The 19,852-nt window shown below is 39.0% G+C and overlaps 1 protein-coding gene across 4 annotated transcripts in view; it reads right to left on the reverse strand.

Moving 5' to 3' along the window:
* Positions 1 to 19,852, reverse strand: part of phrf1 (PHD and ring finger domains 1) — a 47,302-nt gene that overhangs the window by 8,954 nt on the left and 18,496 nt on the right. For all 4 annotated transcript variants that reach the window (XM_041218507.1, XM_041218506.1, XM_041218505.1 and 1 more), the window contains exons 12-14: positions 7,755 to 7,877; positions 3,036 to 3,190; positions 120 to 2,732 (exon numbers count right to left, since the gene is read on the reverse strand). In XM_041218507.1, the coding sequence (XP_041074441.1) occupies positions 120 to 2,732; positions 3,036 to 3,190; positions 7,755 to 7,877 (2,891 nt within the window). The remainder of the gene's footprint in view (positions 1 to 119; positions 2,733 to 3,035; positions 3,191 to 7,754; positions 7,878 to 19,852) is intronic.

The following is a 19,852-nucleotide window of genomic DNA, read 5'->3' on the forward strand; positions in this document are numbered from 1 at the left end:
AAATATTGTTGGTAAGAGAACAAATCAGCCCAGATAAATATTAAATGATCAATTACTGAATTGTTCCTACAACAACATATTCTTAACACTTATAAATGTCTTTTTTATTTTAAACTTACTTGTAGTCTTTTCAGAGGATGACTGATCCACTTCCTGCAGATTCCAGGTCACTCTCTTGACAAGATCCTTGGATTTGGAGCCAGCAATCACTGCAGATGGTTCTGAGTCAGGCTTGACTGCTTCCTGCTTCACTTTCAACTCCAGTTCCTCTGAGTTTACTCTGGAATTTGACAATTTTGCTTCTTCCCCTTCATTACTTTTTATGAAATCAAGGGTATTGAGGACATCGCCTTCCAACTTTATTTCTTCAATCTTTACTTTACCAAAGGATTCTGGTTTTTGGAAAGCTTCTTGGGTTACACTACCTATTTTTAACTTGCTAGTTTTGTCTTTAGTTACAGTGTGAGTGCAAACAATGTCAACATTTATTTTACTTGAGACCTGGTTCTCATGTAAAATAGCTTCCTCAGACCACACAAGCTCGGATTTAACCTTTGACTGGAGACCAGCACTATCACTAATGCAACTTTCCATGATTTGGGGTGCAGATTTTGGGATGCCTGGTTCATCTTTCACAGTCACCCTCGAAGATGTCCCAACTTTTTTGTTGAAAGACGATTCAGAAGACTTGCTTGCCTTTAGCAGGATTTTCTCTCCCTTCCTCTGTACAGACAGCAACAAATCTCCACTGTCTGCACATTTCTTTTCTATGGATCGTGATCTAGACCTCTGCATTCTCTCTTTTGATCTTGACCTTCCTTGCTCTTTAGGTCTTGGTGAGGACTGTGACCTTGACCTCCCTTTATTTCTCTCCCTAGACCTTGATCTTGATCTTTGTTTTCTGTCCTTTAATCCTAACCTCCTCTCTTTACTGTTATTTCTTTCATAGCTTCTTTCATGCTTAGGCTTTTTCTTTTCTGCTCTTTCAGGACTGCTGGAGCGAGAATGCTTCCTTTCTTTTGACCTTGATCTCCTCCTCTTCTTCCATCTTTCAGAGACCCCAGATGAAGAACTTGCTGAATGGGACCTAGAGCTCCTCCTATCTTGTGACCTTGATCTGGAACGCTTTGTCTTTTTTTCCGTACTTTTACCCTTGGTCGATGCTTTCTTTGTGGCCTCTGAACTACTAGATCTGGAACAATCTTTAGAAGTCCTTCTGTCCTCAGATTTACAACTTTGTGTCTTGCTATGAGCAGATTGCGAGCCCAACCTAGAAGTTGCAATAGACTTTCGTTCTTCACAAACAGGCTTCTTCCTATTCTTCTTAAATTTCTTTTCACTTCTAGTACTTGATGCTGAGCTGGATCGTGAGTGCGAATGTGCTTCCTTTTGATGCACTTTACTTGATATTTTACTAAATATCTCATCATCTGTCAAATTGGCTTTGTCACTTGTATCACCCTTACCTCCATCTGGTAAAGGGTCATTACTTGACCTCAGACAGACATGTTCATTTTTTACACCATCTCCAGATGACATAGAAGCATCAGTGCAAGGTAATACATCCTGTTCCTCTAAATCTGATCCTCCTTCCAAATCCATCTCTTTAACTTGAAGTTCTTCAGGATTATCAATGTATCTGGAAGCTAATAAGTTTGTAGTCTGTAATTCTTGCTCCTGAGATACTGAATCTTGAACACTATGGCTTGCAGTTTCACTTTCTGAGGAAGGGCTCTGAAATATATCAGAGATGCTACCAGATGAACTAGAATCAGAGCCAGTGGGATCAAAAGGATCATACATTTCATTTTTTATATTTTTTTCTTTTTTCTCTGAATGTGAAGGGGATAAATTACGTTTTTCTTTACTAGCGTTACTGAAAGCATCAGTGTTAGCAAGTCTCCTACAATGCCACAAATTTCCACTTGTATTTATCCTAAAGCTCACAGTTGAAGAACCTGTACTTCCCTGGGAACTGTAAGACACTGACCTTGCATGGCCACCGTAATTGGTAGATGTAGAGCTTCCAGGACCATGCCTTTGTCTTTTGCTCTGATCACCTCTTAATGATCCTTGGGCTGCTCTCTTATCACCATCTCCATTACCCATCAATCTGTTCATGCACGAATCAGGTATGCCGTTATTTCTGCTACCACTTGGCTGCGAGTCTCCAGCATTGTCTCGTTTAATCTTTGGTATTCTAGGAAGTTCAGACACATCAAGCCAAACAGGTTTTGGAGGATTCCTTCTGACGGCACCTGTGCTACTTTTTGCATGCAATTCAGAGTTACCATTCGTGTTCTGTGAAGAAGATTGCACAGTGGACATTGCTCTTCGAGCACTAGCATTTTTTATACTGCTCCCTCCTGTTTGAAGAGCAGTACTATGAGAATCTGCAATGCTGTGTGTCATATTTGGTCTTGGAGTCACTGAAGTCGTTGGCCTAACAGATACAGTTACTGACGTGGTTGGCCTTGAATTGAACAAATGTTCTGGCTGGGAAGACGGTTTTGGTGTTGATGGTAAGGAGTGAGAGCCAAAAGTACCAATAGAACCAAATAAGCTAGACGTAGGTGGTCTTGAATTAACATTAAGGTCTAACATCTCAGTTTCTCCACTGGAGCTAAAGGCACTTCTTCCTGAGAGAGATGAATGTCCACTGTAAATTTCTGTTGATGTCTCTCCATCTCGAGAACCACTTCTCTTGAAAGATGTAGTTAAAGAAGTAACAACTGTAAACAAAAAAGGAACACTATATACTAAGCGTAATAAATATCCTCTTAGTGTTAAAGCCAAAATAATGACAGCTTTACCACAGAGCATTTTATTATTTACTAAAGTAGCACTTAGAAGTGTAGACTCTTACCATGGTTCAGATTACTAAAAACTGAAGCCTTAAAAGCTTAGTTTATTTAAATGCTTAGGTTATTTTTACACAAAGATTCAAATAAAAACTGCATATAGTGTTACTACATAAAAAAGAACAAATCTATGGAACTATGAAACAAATGCAACAACAAAAAACTGCACATTACCAGGATTTTTGACTTTCAAAGAGCCATCTCTGTTGATCAAAACGTCAGAACTATCCATGAGTAGCATGCTCTGTCCTGACAGGATACTTCCTAATAGGTCAGGTACCGGGGCTGCCTCTGCAATTGCCTCAGCTTCTGGGATACTTAACCCTCCCCTAGGTGCCAAAGAAACAATCAATTACAGGGGTTATATCAAACTATGTGCTCTTGTTACAATTTTAGAAGCATTCTGAACAGTGTTACGGTATTATCACACCAATAAGAACATGGGTTTACATATAGGAAGTCCACCTATGTGTGATTAACACCGGGACTATTTTAGTAGAGTAAAAGAAAGTGAAAATACAGTTTTGTTCTTGAACACTTCTTAAAGAACATTTTACAATCAACTGTTATTGTGGTGCATATACCTAAACATATGTACATGTGCCAATTAAATTAAGGGAGTAAATGCATTTTATAGTATATGCTCATGAGGCAATTTTCATAGGACAGCTAAGTAACGTGAAGTCAACGCAAATATCCTACAACTTCAAAACATGAAGTAGCGGTAGGCCAGCGTAAATTAGTAATACATAGTCTGAAATGAAATATCCTATTTATACCATATTTTAAGTATTTTAGATATGTAAATCCATTTAATTTGGTTTACTCTAAAAATTAAAAAAAAAAAAAAAACTGATTATCTGTAATCTAGGAACAGCAAGGATTCTGATGGATGGGCAGGAATAGGAGAAGAAAGTTTCACAGAAGGAGTCTCAATTAAAACATGTATTGTGGAATAATGTTTACATCTACTGCAGGCTGAAGACATAACTTACTGTAAGCTATGTTATCTCTTACTGGAACATTTCTTAAAAAGAAGGTAAGCTGACACGTTTTGGTACTCAGTAAAACCAGAATCTTTATTAACACAACAATAAATTGAATAGGAACTGAACCTGTTCTCGAAGAGGGTGGTCCCTCCAAGGAAGACAAAGATTACCTGGAACATGGTTTCTTCACAGGATGACAAACAGCCTCCATGTTGTTTGGTAAGGAGAAACAAACTGACCTCCTACCCAGAGATCATTGATATAATTATTTTCAGCGCGAAAGCCAGTGTTTCTCCATAAAACCCCACATCATATCCTTATCCATGTCCACATTTAAAAAAATAAAACAGTAAAGGAAAGAGGGGTAAGGTGTGTTGGATATGGGAGTGTGGCGTTCATCATCCCATGAAGAAACTATATTACAGGTAATCTTTGTCTTATTACCTGGTATGGGGAACTCCACACGCCAACTGAACTATCCGAAGGATCAAGAGGATGGTTGGTTTATATGTTAGTAAAGGAAGACATGCATAATATACATTGCATAAAGTAGACTGAGAGCAAGACCAATTTAAGTCATAATGTCAATAAAGGTCTCTGAGGCAGCCCAGGTAGCAGATGGCCTGTATTGGGCAGATTTTAGTTTTGCCACTATAGTAACCATACCTTACTCCATAGGTTTTGATGGAACCTTAAGATGGCTTATTTGCAAGGCTACAAAAGAACTTGATGGAGGATGCGATCCAATTTGAAACTGCCTGTTTGGAGACATTTTTGCCCTGATTTTCTGAACTTTTTTTTTTTTTTTTTTACCGAGATCACTGTCAGTAGAAATGTTGTTTTCCAAGTTAAAAAATGACCTTACTCATAGAAAGGGTCCGAACCGTGTTAACATAAGTTATTGAATACAGGCTAAGGCCTTCTTGAGGGAAGATGTGTTGCCTTGGGGAGTCTTATGTGATAACTCCCCCAAAGACTCTAGACACCCTAGGGCAGGAACCTACAATGACACTCTCAGCCAGGTAGCTTTGCTGCAGAGACTGCAGCAATGTGAACACTGAGAAAGGGTAGGGACAACCCTTGTGAAACAAATGGCTGAGGTATTATAAGAAATTTAGACAGAGATTTTGGATCACACCAGAGAACAATTTATTTTTATTTGCCTGTATGGGCCTGTAGCAGGGGGAGATCTGTGCTGACTCTGCTGGCGTGTTCACAGTACTGCAGGAAGAGAGCGGCAGTCATCCAACAACCGCCTGCAAGTCATGGCAGTGACACGGGTAGGTGGGAAAGTGGGTGTGTGGACTTTCCCCCTCTCTGAATGGCTGAGAGGCGAGTCTTGGGAGATTACTAGCCCTATAAAAAAATGCTCTGCTGTTTCCTCAGGTCTGCCCTTTAAACGCGCCGAGAGTGCGGAAGCGCTGGTCGAGGACCGAGAACCAGTCGGGAGAAACCGACACCGAAACTGAGTGTGTCAGAGCGAGACAGTGAGAGCGGGGAACCCTTGGGCAGACCCCGGAGTATTGTAACGGAGCAAGTTAGTTAGCCGGCAGTGTAGGACGGTGATCTGGGTCGCACAGGTAGCGGCGACTGGGATATAGCTATCAAGTGCAGCACCTTTTCTTTGTAGTTTTGTTACTGTTTTATTTTCCCTGTTTTCTTTGTGCCTTCTGTTTTGAATTATTGTTTCGAAGCACCTGCAAGGGCGCCGGTATTGTGTACCATCGCTTGGTATGCCTGTGGTTCTGTTTACCATCGTTGGTAAATCAGACCACGGACCCACAGCGCCATCTGCGGGATAAAAGAAAAATAGCACCCTGAAAGAAAAATGGGCACCTGTGCGGTGTTGCCAAATTCACCTGTCTGTCTCCTGTGTCAGTGAATTACCCACCACCCTTCCACAGGGCCTGAAAAGTTTTTTTTTTTTGTTTTTTTTTGGAGCAAGCAGGAGTTTGTACTTGTTCAGATAGGCCTTAGTTCCTCAGTAGGTGTCCTTCAATCTTCAGGCAGCTAATATTAACAGCGAAGGACTGCGGGAGACAAAAGATCGCTGCTCAAGTTTTTGTCCCTAATGATTAATATATATATTTGTTTAAAACAAGGCAAAGTGTTTTCAGCACACAGCAGATTGCTGAAAGTCAGAATGACTTAAGTGAAGGTGTTAGTTGTGTTAACCGAGCCTCCAATAAGTGTGGTCCCTGAAAATCGCGGCTGTTGCAGCTCCCAGAGGAGAGTTAATGTGGAGGGAAAATGGAAAGATAAAGTTTAAGGTAGAAAGGAGACACCCCAGTTCGTGTGACAGGTGTAGTTTTGCTTCTCTTGCTAAGGAGATTACTGCTGTCGGTGCTCAGAAACTCCTGAAATAACTGTGCTGTTGGCCTGGCCCCTATCTAAAGAGACCCGACAGCTGATGGTTTGTAGCCATCTACTGCTATGTGGAATACACTAGGATACACTCTTCCTGAGTGTACAGAATTGAGTCATCAAGAATATAGAGAGTATGCTGTATTGATATTTCCTTGTAGACCACAAGGTCCCTGTCTTGGGGAATGTGTTACTTTATCACTATTGTGAGTACCCCTGGCTGTAGGAATCCCAAAGGGGAGCACCTTGAATTGACGGATACTGATGGAGAAACAGAGGTATTACTGCAGTTCTTGTATATGAGGGTATGGAAGTGACCATATCTATTGGAATCTGTCAGTCCCCTGGTTGGACTGATGATTGTAGCGGATGTGCCGTCTTGAATTTTTCCCTAAACTGATGTAAATATTCAGACTGACAAGATCTAGAAAAGACAGAAACTCACATAGTACCCAGGCTGTGTAAGGATGAGGGAAACTGTTCTATTGCACGGCAATGGATTAATTTCTTCTGGTAATAAAAACTCCCTGTGGCATAATTTTCAGTCTTCAGTGTGTGACAATGCTTGTCGTTGGTGGCGACACAAGCGATATCTGTGACGTTAGTGTCAAAAGCAACAGGTTTTGCAGGAACATCTTTTTTTTTTCTTCTTTGTCCCGCTGTAGCAGGGATGGAAATTTTGTAAATCACTTACGCAAGGAGACGTGGTGGTGCCCTGCTCAGAGCAATGGAATAGCCGGTACATTAAACTACTCTATCATCTCGTCTTTTATGGCTGCTGGAGCCTGCTGTGTTTTCAAGGAGGATGAGAAGTGCTCTGTCTGGTCGCAGAGCTGGAACAGTGGAGCCCTTCACTTCTGTTTTGGCGTTCACAATATCTAACACACTGTAACACAGATCCCTGCTATTGGCTGTGAATCAGGTAAACACGCTGTCCCCCAGAGTGAGGGGGAGGGCAGATACTTAAAAGAAGCATCAGTAACTGAAAGCTAACGAGGCAGAGAAGAGAATATATATACACACACACACACACACACAATAATTTTTTAAAAAACACTTGTTATTGTATACTATGAAAACTAAAATGCAAAAACGAGAACTCCTATACTTCCTACGTACCCAAGCAAACGCAGGAGAAATGTGGACAATAAGGATAGGACGTGGGGTTGTATGGAGAAGGGACACTGGCTTTCGTGCCGAAAAGGATTACATCAATGATCTCTGAGTAAGAGATCAGTTTGTTTTTATCTGACCAAGCAACTTAGACACTGGTGTGTGGAGTTCATCATACCAGGTAAGAAACTTATGTTACCACTGCATGTCATAGTCCTGCTTTGTAAAGCTGCTTTTCAACTACATAATGTTACATTATGTCTGCTTTTGCCAACGTATGTTATTTCAGGACATTTTCCTGAACAAAAAGGTACTTCACACACAAACACACACACTCTTAATTTACAAATCGAAAAATACACTATTTCTATTTAAAAAAACCTTATACAAGGCACAACATTAACATTATAAAGTATCATGACTTTACCTTGAAAGTCCAATTGAAATAGGCCTTGCTACTGGCTGATGTGATCTGAGAGCAGATTGAGAAAGACCTTTTCTCTTGACTTCTACTGGTGACGAGGAACTTGCAGGCTGCTCTGTAGGCACACTGTAATTAAATGAAGATAATGAAACCAAAATATTAACAAACCAAAAATGTATAAACTACCTGGCAAATGTACAATTTTCAATTGTGTAAGAAATCAGGTTAAAAAAAACAAGGGAAAAACCAACCTAAGACAGCAATAATTTAAGGTAGATTCTGTATTTCTATAATTATGTTCTCTTCTTGCTCGTCAGTGTTCTAGAACACTAGCTGTTACTAAGGCAACCTGCAGCATACCTGAGGAACATGTGCATTTCCTCATGTTTTTATGACGGTGCAGATCTTGCACTCAGAATGTCCAGGATAAAAAACACTAATTACTTAAACTAAAACAGAATCTACTTATAAACACACTTTAGTCCTGGAAGGACTGATATAGACCAAAGTAAAGAGAAATATATATTTCAAAAAAAGTTATACAGAAGGCCAAGTAATAAAACACTGAGACTAAATAAAGATATCCCGAATTAAACAAATCAGTAATACATAAGATAACATTAAGAATACCTAAAATTATCTAAATTAAACTCTGACCTGCCTGCATCAAACACCTTCATACCAAAAGAAAGGTACAATTTACAGGAACATGTAAATAAGTGCTGATACAAACTAGACTAGTAATGTAGCCAGTTGTATTTCCTTAAAAAGTTATAAGCACTGATTTTAAGAAAATCATTCTGATATTCATAGACAAAGAGGAGACACTGTGTAACACTGGGAAATGTCAACTCTGACATGACTAAGAAACTCCCTATAGCCTCCTTTATTCCAAAATCCCACAAAACAAGCGTTTCAGCAACTTTGTTGCACCACTGCAGGACCTTTTTTGTGTCATTTTGAAAAGCCAGCAAAAGTGCACATTTTTCATTAAAATGCTGGATATATAGAATGCATGTATGCTCCGGTTTATTTTTGCTTATTAATAAAGCTATTTTTATGAAACGTGCATAATCGGAAAGAAAATGTCTTGGTGCTGCTAAATGAACCACCTGCAAGCCAGACATTGTCTTTCTTCTGGTTGTCTTTGTAGTCGTTCAATTTGCAATTATGTAGTAATAGATACTGCTGCACCTCATAAATTAACTTTTCATCATCCATGATTAACTTGTTTTGAGGCGTGTTGTGTGAAGGGTGTTAAACTTGCTTCTGATTGGCCAGTTTAATTCCAGTTGCACGACAAAAAAAAAAAAAACAGATTCTATTTTAGCAAAGACATTTTTTCTAAGCGACGTCACTCGTTGTTGGTGTGGATATTCCCATTTGACTGCAGTTACTTCTGAATTATTTGCTTGCATCCAGTGTGGATGGAGTTTTCCCATGTACCTGCATTTCCCATCATCCTCCTGCTTACTGGTAAATCCATCTGTTACATATGTGAGCATGAAGATGATGGGAAATCTAGTCCTGAGAGGTCCATGCAGATACATGTGAAGGCATCTTGAGGCAGGGAATGCATTTTAAAAGTTAAAAAAGTGGTCAAAATGTAAAAAAATATTATATATATATATATAGCACCAGTCAAAAGTTTGAGTACACTTGCTGGAAACTAGGTTTTTTTCATAATTGACAATGTTTTACGTCATACACGTTTCTGTAAATACTTGAACATGAAAACACGTTACAATGTACAAAACAAAACATAAAGTATCAAAGCAATGTTCAAGAAAACTGAAAATTTTCTCTAAATCTTGGATTCCTCAAAATAGCCACCCTTTGCCTTAATAACAGCTTCACAAACACAAGGCATTTGGTTAACAAGTTTCAGCAGGAAATCACCCAACATGTCTTCCCAGCTCTTCTGCAGCAATTCCCAGAGATGTAGGGCACTTGTGGGGAGCTTTGCTTTGACTCTTCTGTCCAGTTCGGCCCATACAAGTTCTATGGGATTGAGGTCTGGAGACTGGGCAGGCCAGGTCATTAGATTGAGTTGTCCTTCACTTCCCTTCTTCGCCCTATGGTTCTTGCACAACTTTGAGGTGTGTTTCGAGTCATTATCTTGCTGAAGAATGAAGGACTGCCCAACCAGCCATAATCCTGATGGAACGGCATTCCTCAGAAGTATACCATGATAGCCATGCTGGTTGAGCTTCCCATTGACTTGGTTAAGATCACCAACTCTGTGACCAGCAAAGCAACCCCAGACCATGGCACTGCCTTCTGTCTTACAAATAATCAGCGGTTGGACCCAAATATTTCTAATTTTGACTCATCGGTCCATAAGACCGACTTCCACTCCTCAAACGTCCAGTTTCTGTATTTTTTGGCACAGGCAAGTCTCTTCCTCTTATTCTGCACTCTTAACAATGGTTTCTTTGCAGCAATTCTTCCAGTTAGGCCAGCTTCACGCAATCTCCTCTGAACAGTTGATGTTGAAACATCTGTACTTCTGGTAGCATTTAGCTGAGCTTGTATTTCAGGGGCAGTTAATTGCCGGTTTTGCAGACTTGTGACTCAAATGAACTTGTTCTCTGATTCTGAGGTAACCCTTGGCCTGCCTGACCTTGTTCAGTCCTCATGAGTGCCAGTTTCTTCAAATCGTTGGATGGTCTTGGCCACAGCATTTACAGACACTTGCAAAGTTCTTCCGATTTGTCTTAAAGATTAACCTTCATTTCTTAAAGTAATTACAGACTGTCTTTTTTCTTTGCTTAACTGAGCGTATTTTGCCATTTTCTGCTCCCTTACATTCAGGAATGACAAACTTGTGCCTATGCTACCTATATTTATAGTAATCATGGACCCTCACCTGTTAAAAATAATTGGTGATAAAAGGTTAATTAGGTAACATGATGTTAACTCAGAGAACATCTAACAAAGACACTTTTATACGTAGGCCAGTGTTCCAACACCATGTTATACACATTTCAGACTTTTAATTGACTTGGGCTTCAGACTGAAATCCCTTGCTTTGGGTGACCATCTCATTGAAATTAACAATATTTACATTTTCATTTAAAAATTAAATTTTTGAATGCAATTCACTTATGATTATCAGCTTCTATAAGTACACATATCATATAATTAAATATCAAGTGTTTATAGACAAGCTTATACAGTTAAAAGCATAGATAATCATGAAAAACCTGGTTTCAAGCAGGTGTACTCAAACTTTTGACTGGTACTGTAATATATATATATATATATATATATATATATATATATATATATATATATATATATATATATATATATATATACATACACACACACACACACACACACACACTGAACAAAAATATAAAAGCAACATGTCCCATGTTCCTTGAGCTGAAATAAAAGATCCCAAAAATTTTCCATATGCAAAAAACGCTTATTTCTCTCAAATTTTGTGCACAAATTTGTTTACATCCCTGTTAGTGATTTCTCCTTTTCCTTTCTCCTTTTTCCTGACAGGTGTGGCATATCAAGACGCAGATTAAACAGCATGATCATTACACAGGTGCACCTTGTGCTGGGGACAATAAAAGCCCACTCTAAATTGTGCAGTTTTGTCACACAACACAATGCCACAGATTTCTCAAGATTTGAGGGAGTGTGTAATTGGCATGCTGACTGCAGGAATGTCCACCAGAGCTGTTGCCAGAGAACTGAATGTTCATTTCTCTACCATAAGACGCCTCCAACGTTGTTTTAGAGAATTTGGCAGTACGTCCAACTGGCCTCACAACCGCAGCCCACGTGTAACAACGCCAGCCCAGGACCTCCACATCTGGCTTCTTCATTTGAGACCAGCCACTCGGACAGCTAATGAAACTGTGGGTTTGCAAAACCGAAGAATTTCTGCGCAAACTGTCAGAAAACATCTCAGGGAAGCTCATCTGCGTGCTCGTCGTCCTCACCAGGGTCTTGACCTGACTTCAGTGGGCAAATGCTCACCTTCGATGGCCACTGGCACGCTGGAGAAGTGTGCTCTTCATGGATGAATCCCAGTTTCAACTGTACAGATGGCAGACAGCATGTACGGCATCGTGTGGGCGAGCGGTTTGCTGATGTCAACGTTGTGAACAGAGTGCCCCATGGTGGCAATGGGGTTATGGTATGGGCAGGCATAAGCTACGGACAATGAAAATAATTGCATTTTATCGATGGCAATTTGAATGCACAGTGATACCGTGACGAGATCCTGAGGCCCACTGTCGTGCCATTCATCTGCCCCCATCACCTCATGTTTCAGCATGATAATGCACGGCCCCATGTCGCAAGGTTTCTGGAAGCTGAAAATTTCCCAGTAATCATAATGCATGAGGCAAATGGCGGTCACACCAGATACTGACTGGTTTTCTGATCCACACCCCTACCATTTTTTTAAGGTAACTGTGTCCAACAGATGCATATCTGTATTCCCAGTCATGTGAAATCCATAGATAAGGCCTAATGAATTGAATTAAATTGACCGATTTCCTTATATGAACTGTAACTCAGTAAAATCTTTGAAATTGTTGCATATTGCATTTATATTTTTGTTCTGTGTGTGTGTGTGTATGTGTATATATACACACACACACACACATACACTAAGTGTACAAAACATTAGGAACACTTTCCTAATATTAAGCTGCATCCCCTTTTTGCCCACAGAACAGCCTCAATTCGTCGATGCATGGACTCTACAAGGTGGCAAAAGCATTCCACAGGGATGCTGGCCCATGTTGACTCCAATGCTTCCCACAGTTGTGTCAAGTTGGCTGGTAGTAGTTCTCTACTTCGAATAGCTTGTTCCATCTCATCCCACAGATGCTCAATTGGATTGAGAACTGGTGCCTGGGCAGGCCACTGTGTGCAGTAAGCTGAATTCACTGTCATGTTTGTGGAACCATTCCTGGACAATCCTAGCCTTGTGGCATGGGGCATTATCCTCAGATATCCTGTGGCATTCAAATGTTGCTCCACTTTTATCAAGGGGCCCAATATGCACCATGAAAACACACCCCACACCATCACCAGCCTGCAATGATGACACATGGCATAATGGATACATTACTCGTGTGGTTTTCTCCATACCCTAGTCCTCCCATCAGCGTGAAACAGCAAGAACCGAGATTCATCAGACCAGGCAATGTTTTTCCAATCCTCCAGTGTCCAGTGTTTTTATTCCTCAGCCTACTGCAACCGCAGTTTCTTGTGTTTTGCTGAAAGAAGTGGAACTCTGTCAGCTGCCATACCCCATTCGTGTCAAGGTACGACGAGTTGTGCATTCGTTTATGGGTCTTTCGGCACCAATGTTGTACTGGACTGTCAGTTGACTAACTGTAGCCCGTCTGTTGCTCTGCACAATTTGTGTCAGCCTCCTTTAGCCTATTTCATCAATGAGCCATTTTCGACCACTGGCCTACCATTGGCTCGATGTCCTTTGGATGGTGTACCATCCTTGATACACATGGGAAACTGGTGAGAGTGAGAAAACCAGCAGCGTTGTAGTTCTTGACACACTCAAACCAGCGCGCCAGGTACCTACTACCATACCCCGTTCAAAGGCACTTAAATCTTTTGTCTTGCCCATTTACCCTCTGAATGGCACACATACACAGTCCATGTCTCAATTGTGACAAGGCTTAAAAATCCTTCTTTAACCTGTCTCCCCTTCATCTACACTGATTGAAGTGAATTTAACAGGTTACATCAATAAGGGATCATAGCTTTCACCTGGATTCACCTCGTCAGTCTATTTCATGGAAAGAGCAGGTGTTCCTAATGTTTTGTACATTCAGTGTGTGTGTGTGTGTGTGTGTGTGTGTGTGTGTATATTAAATAATATAATGTGCTTGAGGTTAAAACTAAATATGGGATAACTGATTAACTACTAAATGATAATGGTGTGATTAAATAACTGAGATTAATAGTAATTAAATCTGGTTTAATATAAATTAAATAATATAATGTGCTTGAGGTTAAAACGAAATATGGGATAACTGATTAACTACTAAATGATAATGGTGTGATTAAATAACTGAGATTAATAGTAATTAAATCTGGTTTAAAGTAAATAGGTCTTATTTAGTAGAGACCATACATGGGGGCGTTTGGACCCAGTAGAGGTTACTGAAGTCAGGAACCAACACCAGGTTTAGTCAATGGAGTAATTAGTGGATTAATCAGTTAGGTTTAAAAGGATGTGAATGTGTGTGTTTGGTGCGGGTGATAGTAGGAGTCTGGTTTGAGAGAAAGAGAACTGGTTGTTATTACGAGTAGTGTGAAACTGGAAAACGAATTATTGGAAAAGGTATTTGGATTACGTTTTGATTTTGGTGACATGGTAACAGGCTTAGCCTGCCTTGTTATTAGTTAGGGAAACATCTGTGTAGATAGGGCCCGAGATCGGGGTAGGTTTTGTTTTGTTTATTTTATTTTTATTGTAAATAATAAACACATGCTACGGCATTTCCTAGCATCCTGTGCCTAAAAGTGTTTATTTGAAGAAGGAAAACGTGTGACCAGAGGACAATAAGTCACTCATATATATATATATATATATATATGGGCTGTAACTCAAATAACATTTTTGATTGGTTAATTTATGGGCATTAGCTGATTCATCCATGCACATTTTTAAAAAAGGTAACAATCTTATAGCGATTGGCATGCACAATACTGAAAAATCAATAGAATAAAATAAGCCCAATTTGAATTTGGTCTTTTTAAAAGCATTTGTATTATTTTTTTATTTTATTTTAGTAAATGTAACACATTTTCACAGACCAACCACTCTGTTCTGAATCTTGTTACCTGCGAAAACTGTGGCTATAGACAAGTGATTGTGTTACATGCTGTTGTAGTCAGAAATCAGATTAAGTAATTCCACATAATTACCTCTATTTGAGGAACTGATGCCTTCACCGTGCCCCCTGAATGCCAGTTCTTGTTTGCCAAGATAAACAACAGTCATAAAGTGTTTAAGAACCTCACATTTTTTCTTACTTGCACATTGTGATGTATTGTATCCCTAGGCTTCTTATCATCCAGTTAAACATCAATCTGGGTTTGTCCAAAAGTTTTTAGTGTTACAATGGCTCGTTAGTGACTTTGAGAATGTTTGTGTTTTTGTGCTGACTTTGGTAGACATCCCAGATTGCTGGAGCCATGCTGTTCCATATCGCCTTTTCTGTACTGAACAAAAGACAGTTCCAGCAGTATTACTTTTAATTGACAGCTACCGGTAAGCCACGGATACCTTTAATAATTTTAAGTTTTTGAAAGTGGTGAGTATATCCCTTCCGTTGCTGTGTCCGGGTATTTGTCATGCACACCTCCCTTTTTTAACACTTGAACTATGATGTTTTTAATTTGTAAAAATCAATTATAAATATTATTTTGAAATTCTCAATATACAGATTTTATTAGGGAGTCCCCCTAAATCCCTTGTTTAGAAAGATACAGGGTATTAATGCTTATGACAGCGTAGCCACCTGCCATGTGGACGTATGCATTCGCTAAAAGGCAGGCGATCGAGACAAAGGTAAAGTTGATACACCCTACAGGCGAACAGGATTTATTTATGTATTGTAGTGCTGAGCTGAAGAGGCTTCTAGGATATGCGACAGACAACAGTTGTGGTTCAAAGCAGTCGGAAACCCCTGCATTTATTATTTTGTTAGCTTTTAGTAAAAAACGTCTTTCATTCGTCTTTCACAAACTTAACCTCTCAACTCTCTCTCTCAATTCTTGCGTCACCAGATCCGCTTCTCTCTTTCAAACTGTCATCTCCTCACACACACCCAAGTCCTCCCCCTTCTTCACTCATTAGTACAACACTCCCTAACTCTGACTGCTTGTGTCAGACCTGCTCACACCCCCCCTCAGTGATGCAGTCACACACAGGCAGTCTCACAAGCACCAAAACACACAGAGAACGCTAACAGATCTGAACAAGAATAACACAGCTTACAAACACACGTTACTTACAGAGTACTCCCATCCCCTTCCCCAGCCCATATTCAGGTCCATTCCCACATTGTCTCCAGCTTTTTGAAGCAACATTGCATTGTTTGCTGACTAACAGAGTTCCAAGCATGCTTTAGCAAGCGCACAGCATCTAACAGAGACATTTTATTTACACTGAATTTTCAAGATGATGCTCATTGTTTTTCTCTTTCCAGCCATGCTTGCTTGCTGTTACAGTCAGTGCTGTTTTTTAAAACTCAGGGTTCTCCCCAGGAATTCTGTACAGCCGGACAGCAGAACATTATAGCCAGGAGCACTTTCAACGGAAAAATAAACCTTGCCTTACCTTAATTATATAATACGACAAAGAATTTGAATAATGTGTTGTTGTTGTTGTTGACAATATTTGGTTGCACTTTTTTTATATTCTACTTTTTTTTCATTACTGTTTTTTTATTATGGTAAATGACTCTGCTTATTTAGCCACTGTAAAATTTGACTGGGGAAAGATAACGTAGGCTTATTGGAGTTTACTTTAAACTTAATTATTGAGCTTTTTGTTTAATTTAAATTGTTTTCTTTGTTAAGTGTTTTTTGCTACATTTTTTTAAGCAAATGTTCATTTTAACATTTTTTTTTACACAACAGTACTCGCACACCATCATAATTGCATGGAACCGGAGTGTAATAATCCAGCACTTAAGCATCTGTATATCAGCTGACAAGTTCAGCTGACATCCCAGCACACCTTTCTTCTTAAAGGCGTATCCGCCTCTATACATGAACCCCCAATATCTCTCACAAGCATCTGGGTACATATTTTTACGATATCATGACAGGAACACTTTTTTTTTGTTGCATATGAATAGCTATTGTGTACTATATATCACCTTACAGTACACTAATACGACAACAAATGGACTGAATGATAATACTCGAAAATAATCTTACGTTTTTTAATAAAGTAGCCCACACAAATCTAGCATTAGGTGGTGGATTGAGCCGATGTTTGGCTTATTTTGAAAACCCTGCATCACTATTTTTGCTTTGAAAATAAATCAGTTATATATATTTTTAGCAGTCATTTTTAACGTTTTAACCTCTCAAAGTGCTTAACACAGAAAACCTGCCCCTTCAATTCTCTGATTGGTTAAGTGTTGTGTCAATACATAACACAGCTGTCATGTGGTTCAAAGATTTTTTTTATTTCACCCAGCAACACACAAGTGACCTAGTCAGTTAGAAGCACAATCAATCCTTATTGTTAAAGACGGGTAGATTGGGTTTTTTTCAGCCCGGCGGTGAAAGGCCTGATGAGAACCCTGAAACTGTAAATAAACCTGACACTGCATACAGGGATAAACAGCCAAGGTAAGTACAGAGCTAACTGCTCAGTAACGAGGTGCAAACAGCTGACTGATCGATCTGTCAAGCTTTTTTACTACAGTGAAGTGCTGCCTTTTTATTGAAATGTATGTGAATGGCAAGGTAACAAGGTCCAAACAGCTGAGTTTGCCTGAAATATAAGGCGTGCTTAACATGGTATAAACAATGCTTGTTATTGAAATCAAAGGGAATGGCAAATGGCAAACGGCAAACGATAGTCCAATATAAATGGCTGCCCGAAATAACCGTGTACAGCTTTAGTGGTGGCGACTGTAATTCTCAATAACAACTCAATCATATTAGCAATACTGCACACAATTCAGCTATTCTTACTGCTTACCCTTGCATATCTGTCCCCCTTTGCTCACTAATGATTAGTCAGCTGCAAAACCATGGCAGATCTTTGACTCTCCCATTGGTTAAACCGACTCAAGACTTTCAACTGTTTATGTCCAGCCTCCACTCACTCAGAAGTACATATCTGCCTAATAAGGAATTATAAATTCCCTTGGTAGTCCACAATTTAGCTAATCCAGTTTATTAATATTCCAGTGCTTAACTGCTAGTGGAAGTGGATTGTAAACTGCAGTTTAGCAGACCCAGTTTATGCACATTTGAACAATTCTATATAATACTGTAAAGGATCCAGGTTGTGAATATTATTAGGTCATTTTATGGGTAAACCTTGAGATTTGACATTATGCATGTAGGGCCATCTGCGGTGTAACCACAGCCTTGTCCCGAGACCCAAACATCGGACTCCATGATTAAGCCAATAAACAGTGGAAATTGGGTGTAAAAATGAAATGGTAGTTTCGTGTTGAGCCAAGCAGTGTGCAGCTCGACATACTGTACGCTTAAATTGGGTATTTACTTATGTCGAGTCTCTGTACAGCCCCCACTTCTCTCCTTTTGTGAGTGGCAGGTAGTGTAGACAGTCGCTTTGACTGAATTATCGAAATACTTAAATAATATCTAGAGTTTCTGTTTTTTTATTTTTTCTGACAAATGTCCCTGCCTTTAAAAATGTTTTTTGCCAACTATTTTTATTAAAAAGTGAAACGAGCCGATTAACGAAGATTTCTTTCTATTCCAGCAAATAACATGCAGAATGAAAGCAGTGGAATAACGTTAACTGCTCTGCATTTTAAGTAGTGCTCTTACAATGCAAACACAATTAATCATTGCAAATATTATTTTAGTTAATGAGTTTAGCCAGGGTGATGTCTTTGTTTTATGAAACAGGCAGTTTAGTGTTGTAGCTACAACTTCTATGCATGAGGGTAAAGCGATCATCACTGTGGTTTTAGGGATGTATACAGTAGGTAGAAAATATTAATTATTATCATTTTTACATGATGAATTTCAGAAACTGAGATTGTTTAATTATGCTAATTACACCATTAAAGACAGGCAGAGTGCTTAGAAACAAAAGCCAAAAAACAGAAACCCTAAATATCTGTTCTGGTGTATTTAGAAGCAATTGAGTTTTGCATTTGAAGTAAGTGGGATACTTAATGTTCATTTCATAGATTACGCGATTGACACTGGTAGTGGAGCTGAGGGTTGTGTTGAGTTCATAGGGCTGTGGTTTACAAGGATCCTCGCAGCTGACAAAACACTTTAACAGAAGTCAAATGCATATTCATGAGTATAGTCAGAACACAGCCCAACAGATTATCACATCGACTGGTGAGCCGAAAAGTGCGAGCTGCAACCCTCTGAACTACACTTGATGTGCTTACAAGTCAAGCAGCTAAACTCTCTCGGTCTTGTCAACCCGCTTAAGCTCATTTTATTGCAAGATCTGTCTGAATAATCATGATATCAACACACAAAGTAATTTTGTAATTAAAATCACACAGAACTTACTGCATACAAGCACTCTTATTGTCTCAGTATTTTGATAATGACGTTACTGTTAAAATTCAAGTTTGATACATTATGATTTAAAACTAAAGTATAATTCCAGTCATTTTTTCATGGCTGGCTGGCTGGCCCCAGTAAAATATAGTACGCTGGCTGGCTGGCGGCTATATATATATATATATATATATATATATATATATATATATATATATATATATAGTCTCTGAGCAATCCGGAGTACCTTTGTGTCGTGTCTGCATAATAAAGTATTTACTGTAGATATTATGATAAACATTATAGATTTAAAAGTAGAGAAATTATGCAAACAATTGTGTCGTAATTTTGTAAGATTTAACGCTGTTGAATGTTGGTTTTCTTCTGGTGGTACAATGCATGTGAGGAGCCACAACAGATATCTCTCTTTGTAACTCTCTTAGTGCATGAGATCAGACGTAGTTTGAATCTTTTATTTATTAATTATTTTGTTTTTGCCATGAACAAACTAGAAGGGCTCAATTTTGCCAAGTATGTTTGTACTGAATTACTTTCACTTTTTATCTTTAATTTCATTATCTTTATATGTACTGTAAAACTCATTAATAATTTCATAAAATATGACTAAATTGATTACAAGGAGAAATAGATTATTTGTAATTAACATGTAAGTATATTAAAAAAAAAGATTGGTAACCTGTACATTTTGTTTCAAGATTTGAGATGTCATGGAACTGTAATTTATTTTCTATTGCAAAAGCTACTCTATTAAAAAAAAAAGATAGTCAATAAGAACAATCCACATATACATGGTGCTACAAAGTCTGTGTACCACTTTGTAGTGCTGCTGT

The sequence above is a fragment of the Polyodon spathula genome, chromosome 19 (assembly GCF_017654505.1).
Source record: "Polyodon spathula isolate WHYD16114869_AA chromosome 19, ASM1765450v1, whole genome shotgun sequence".
Lineage (NCBI taxonomy): Eukaryota > Metazoa > Chordata > Actinopteri > Acipenseriformes > Polyodontidae > Polyodon > Polyodon spathula.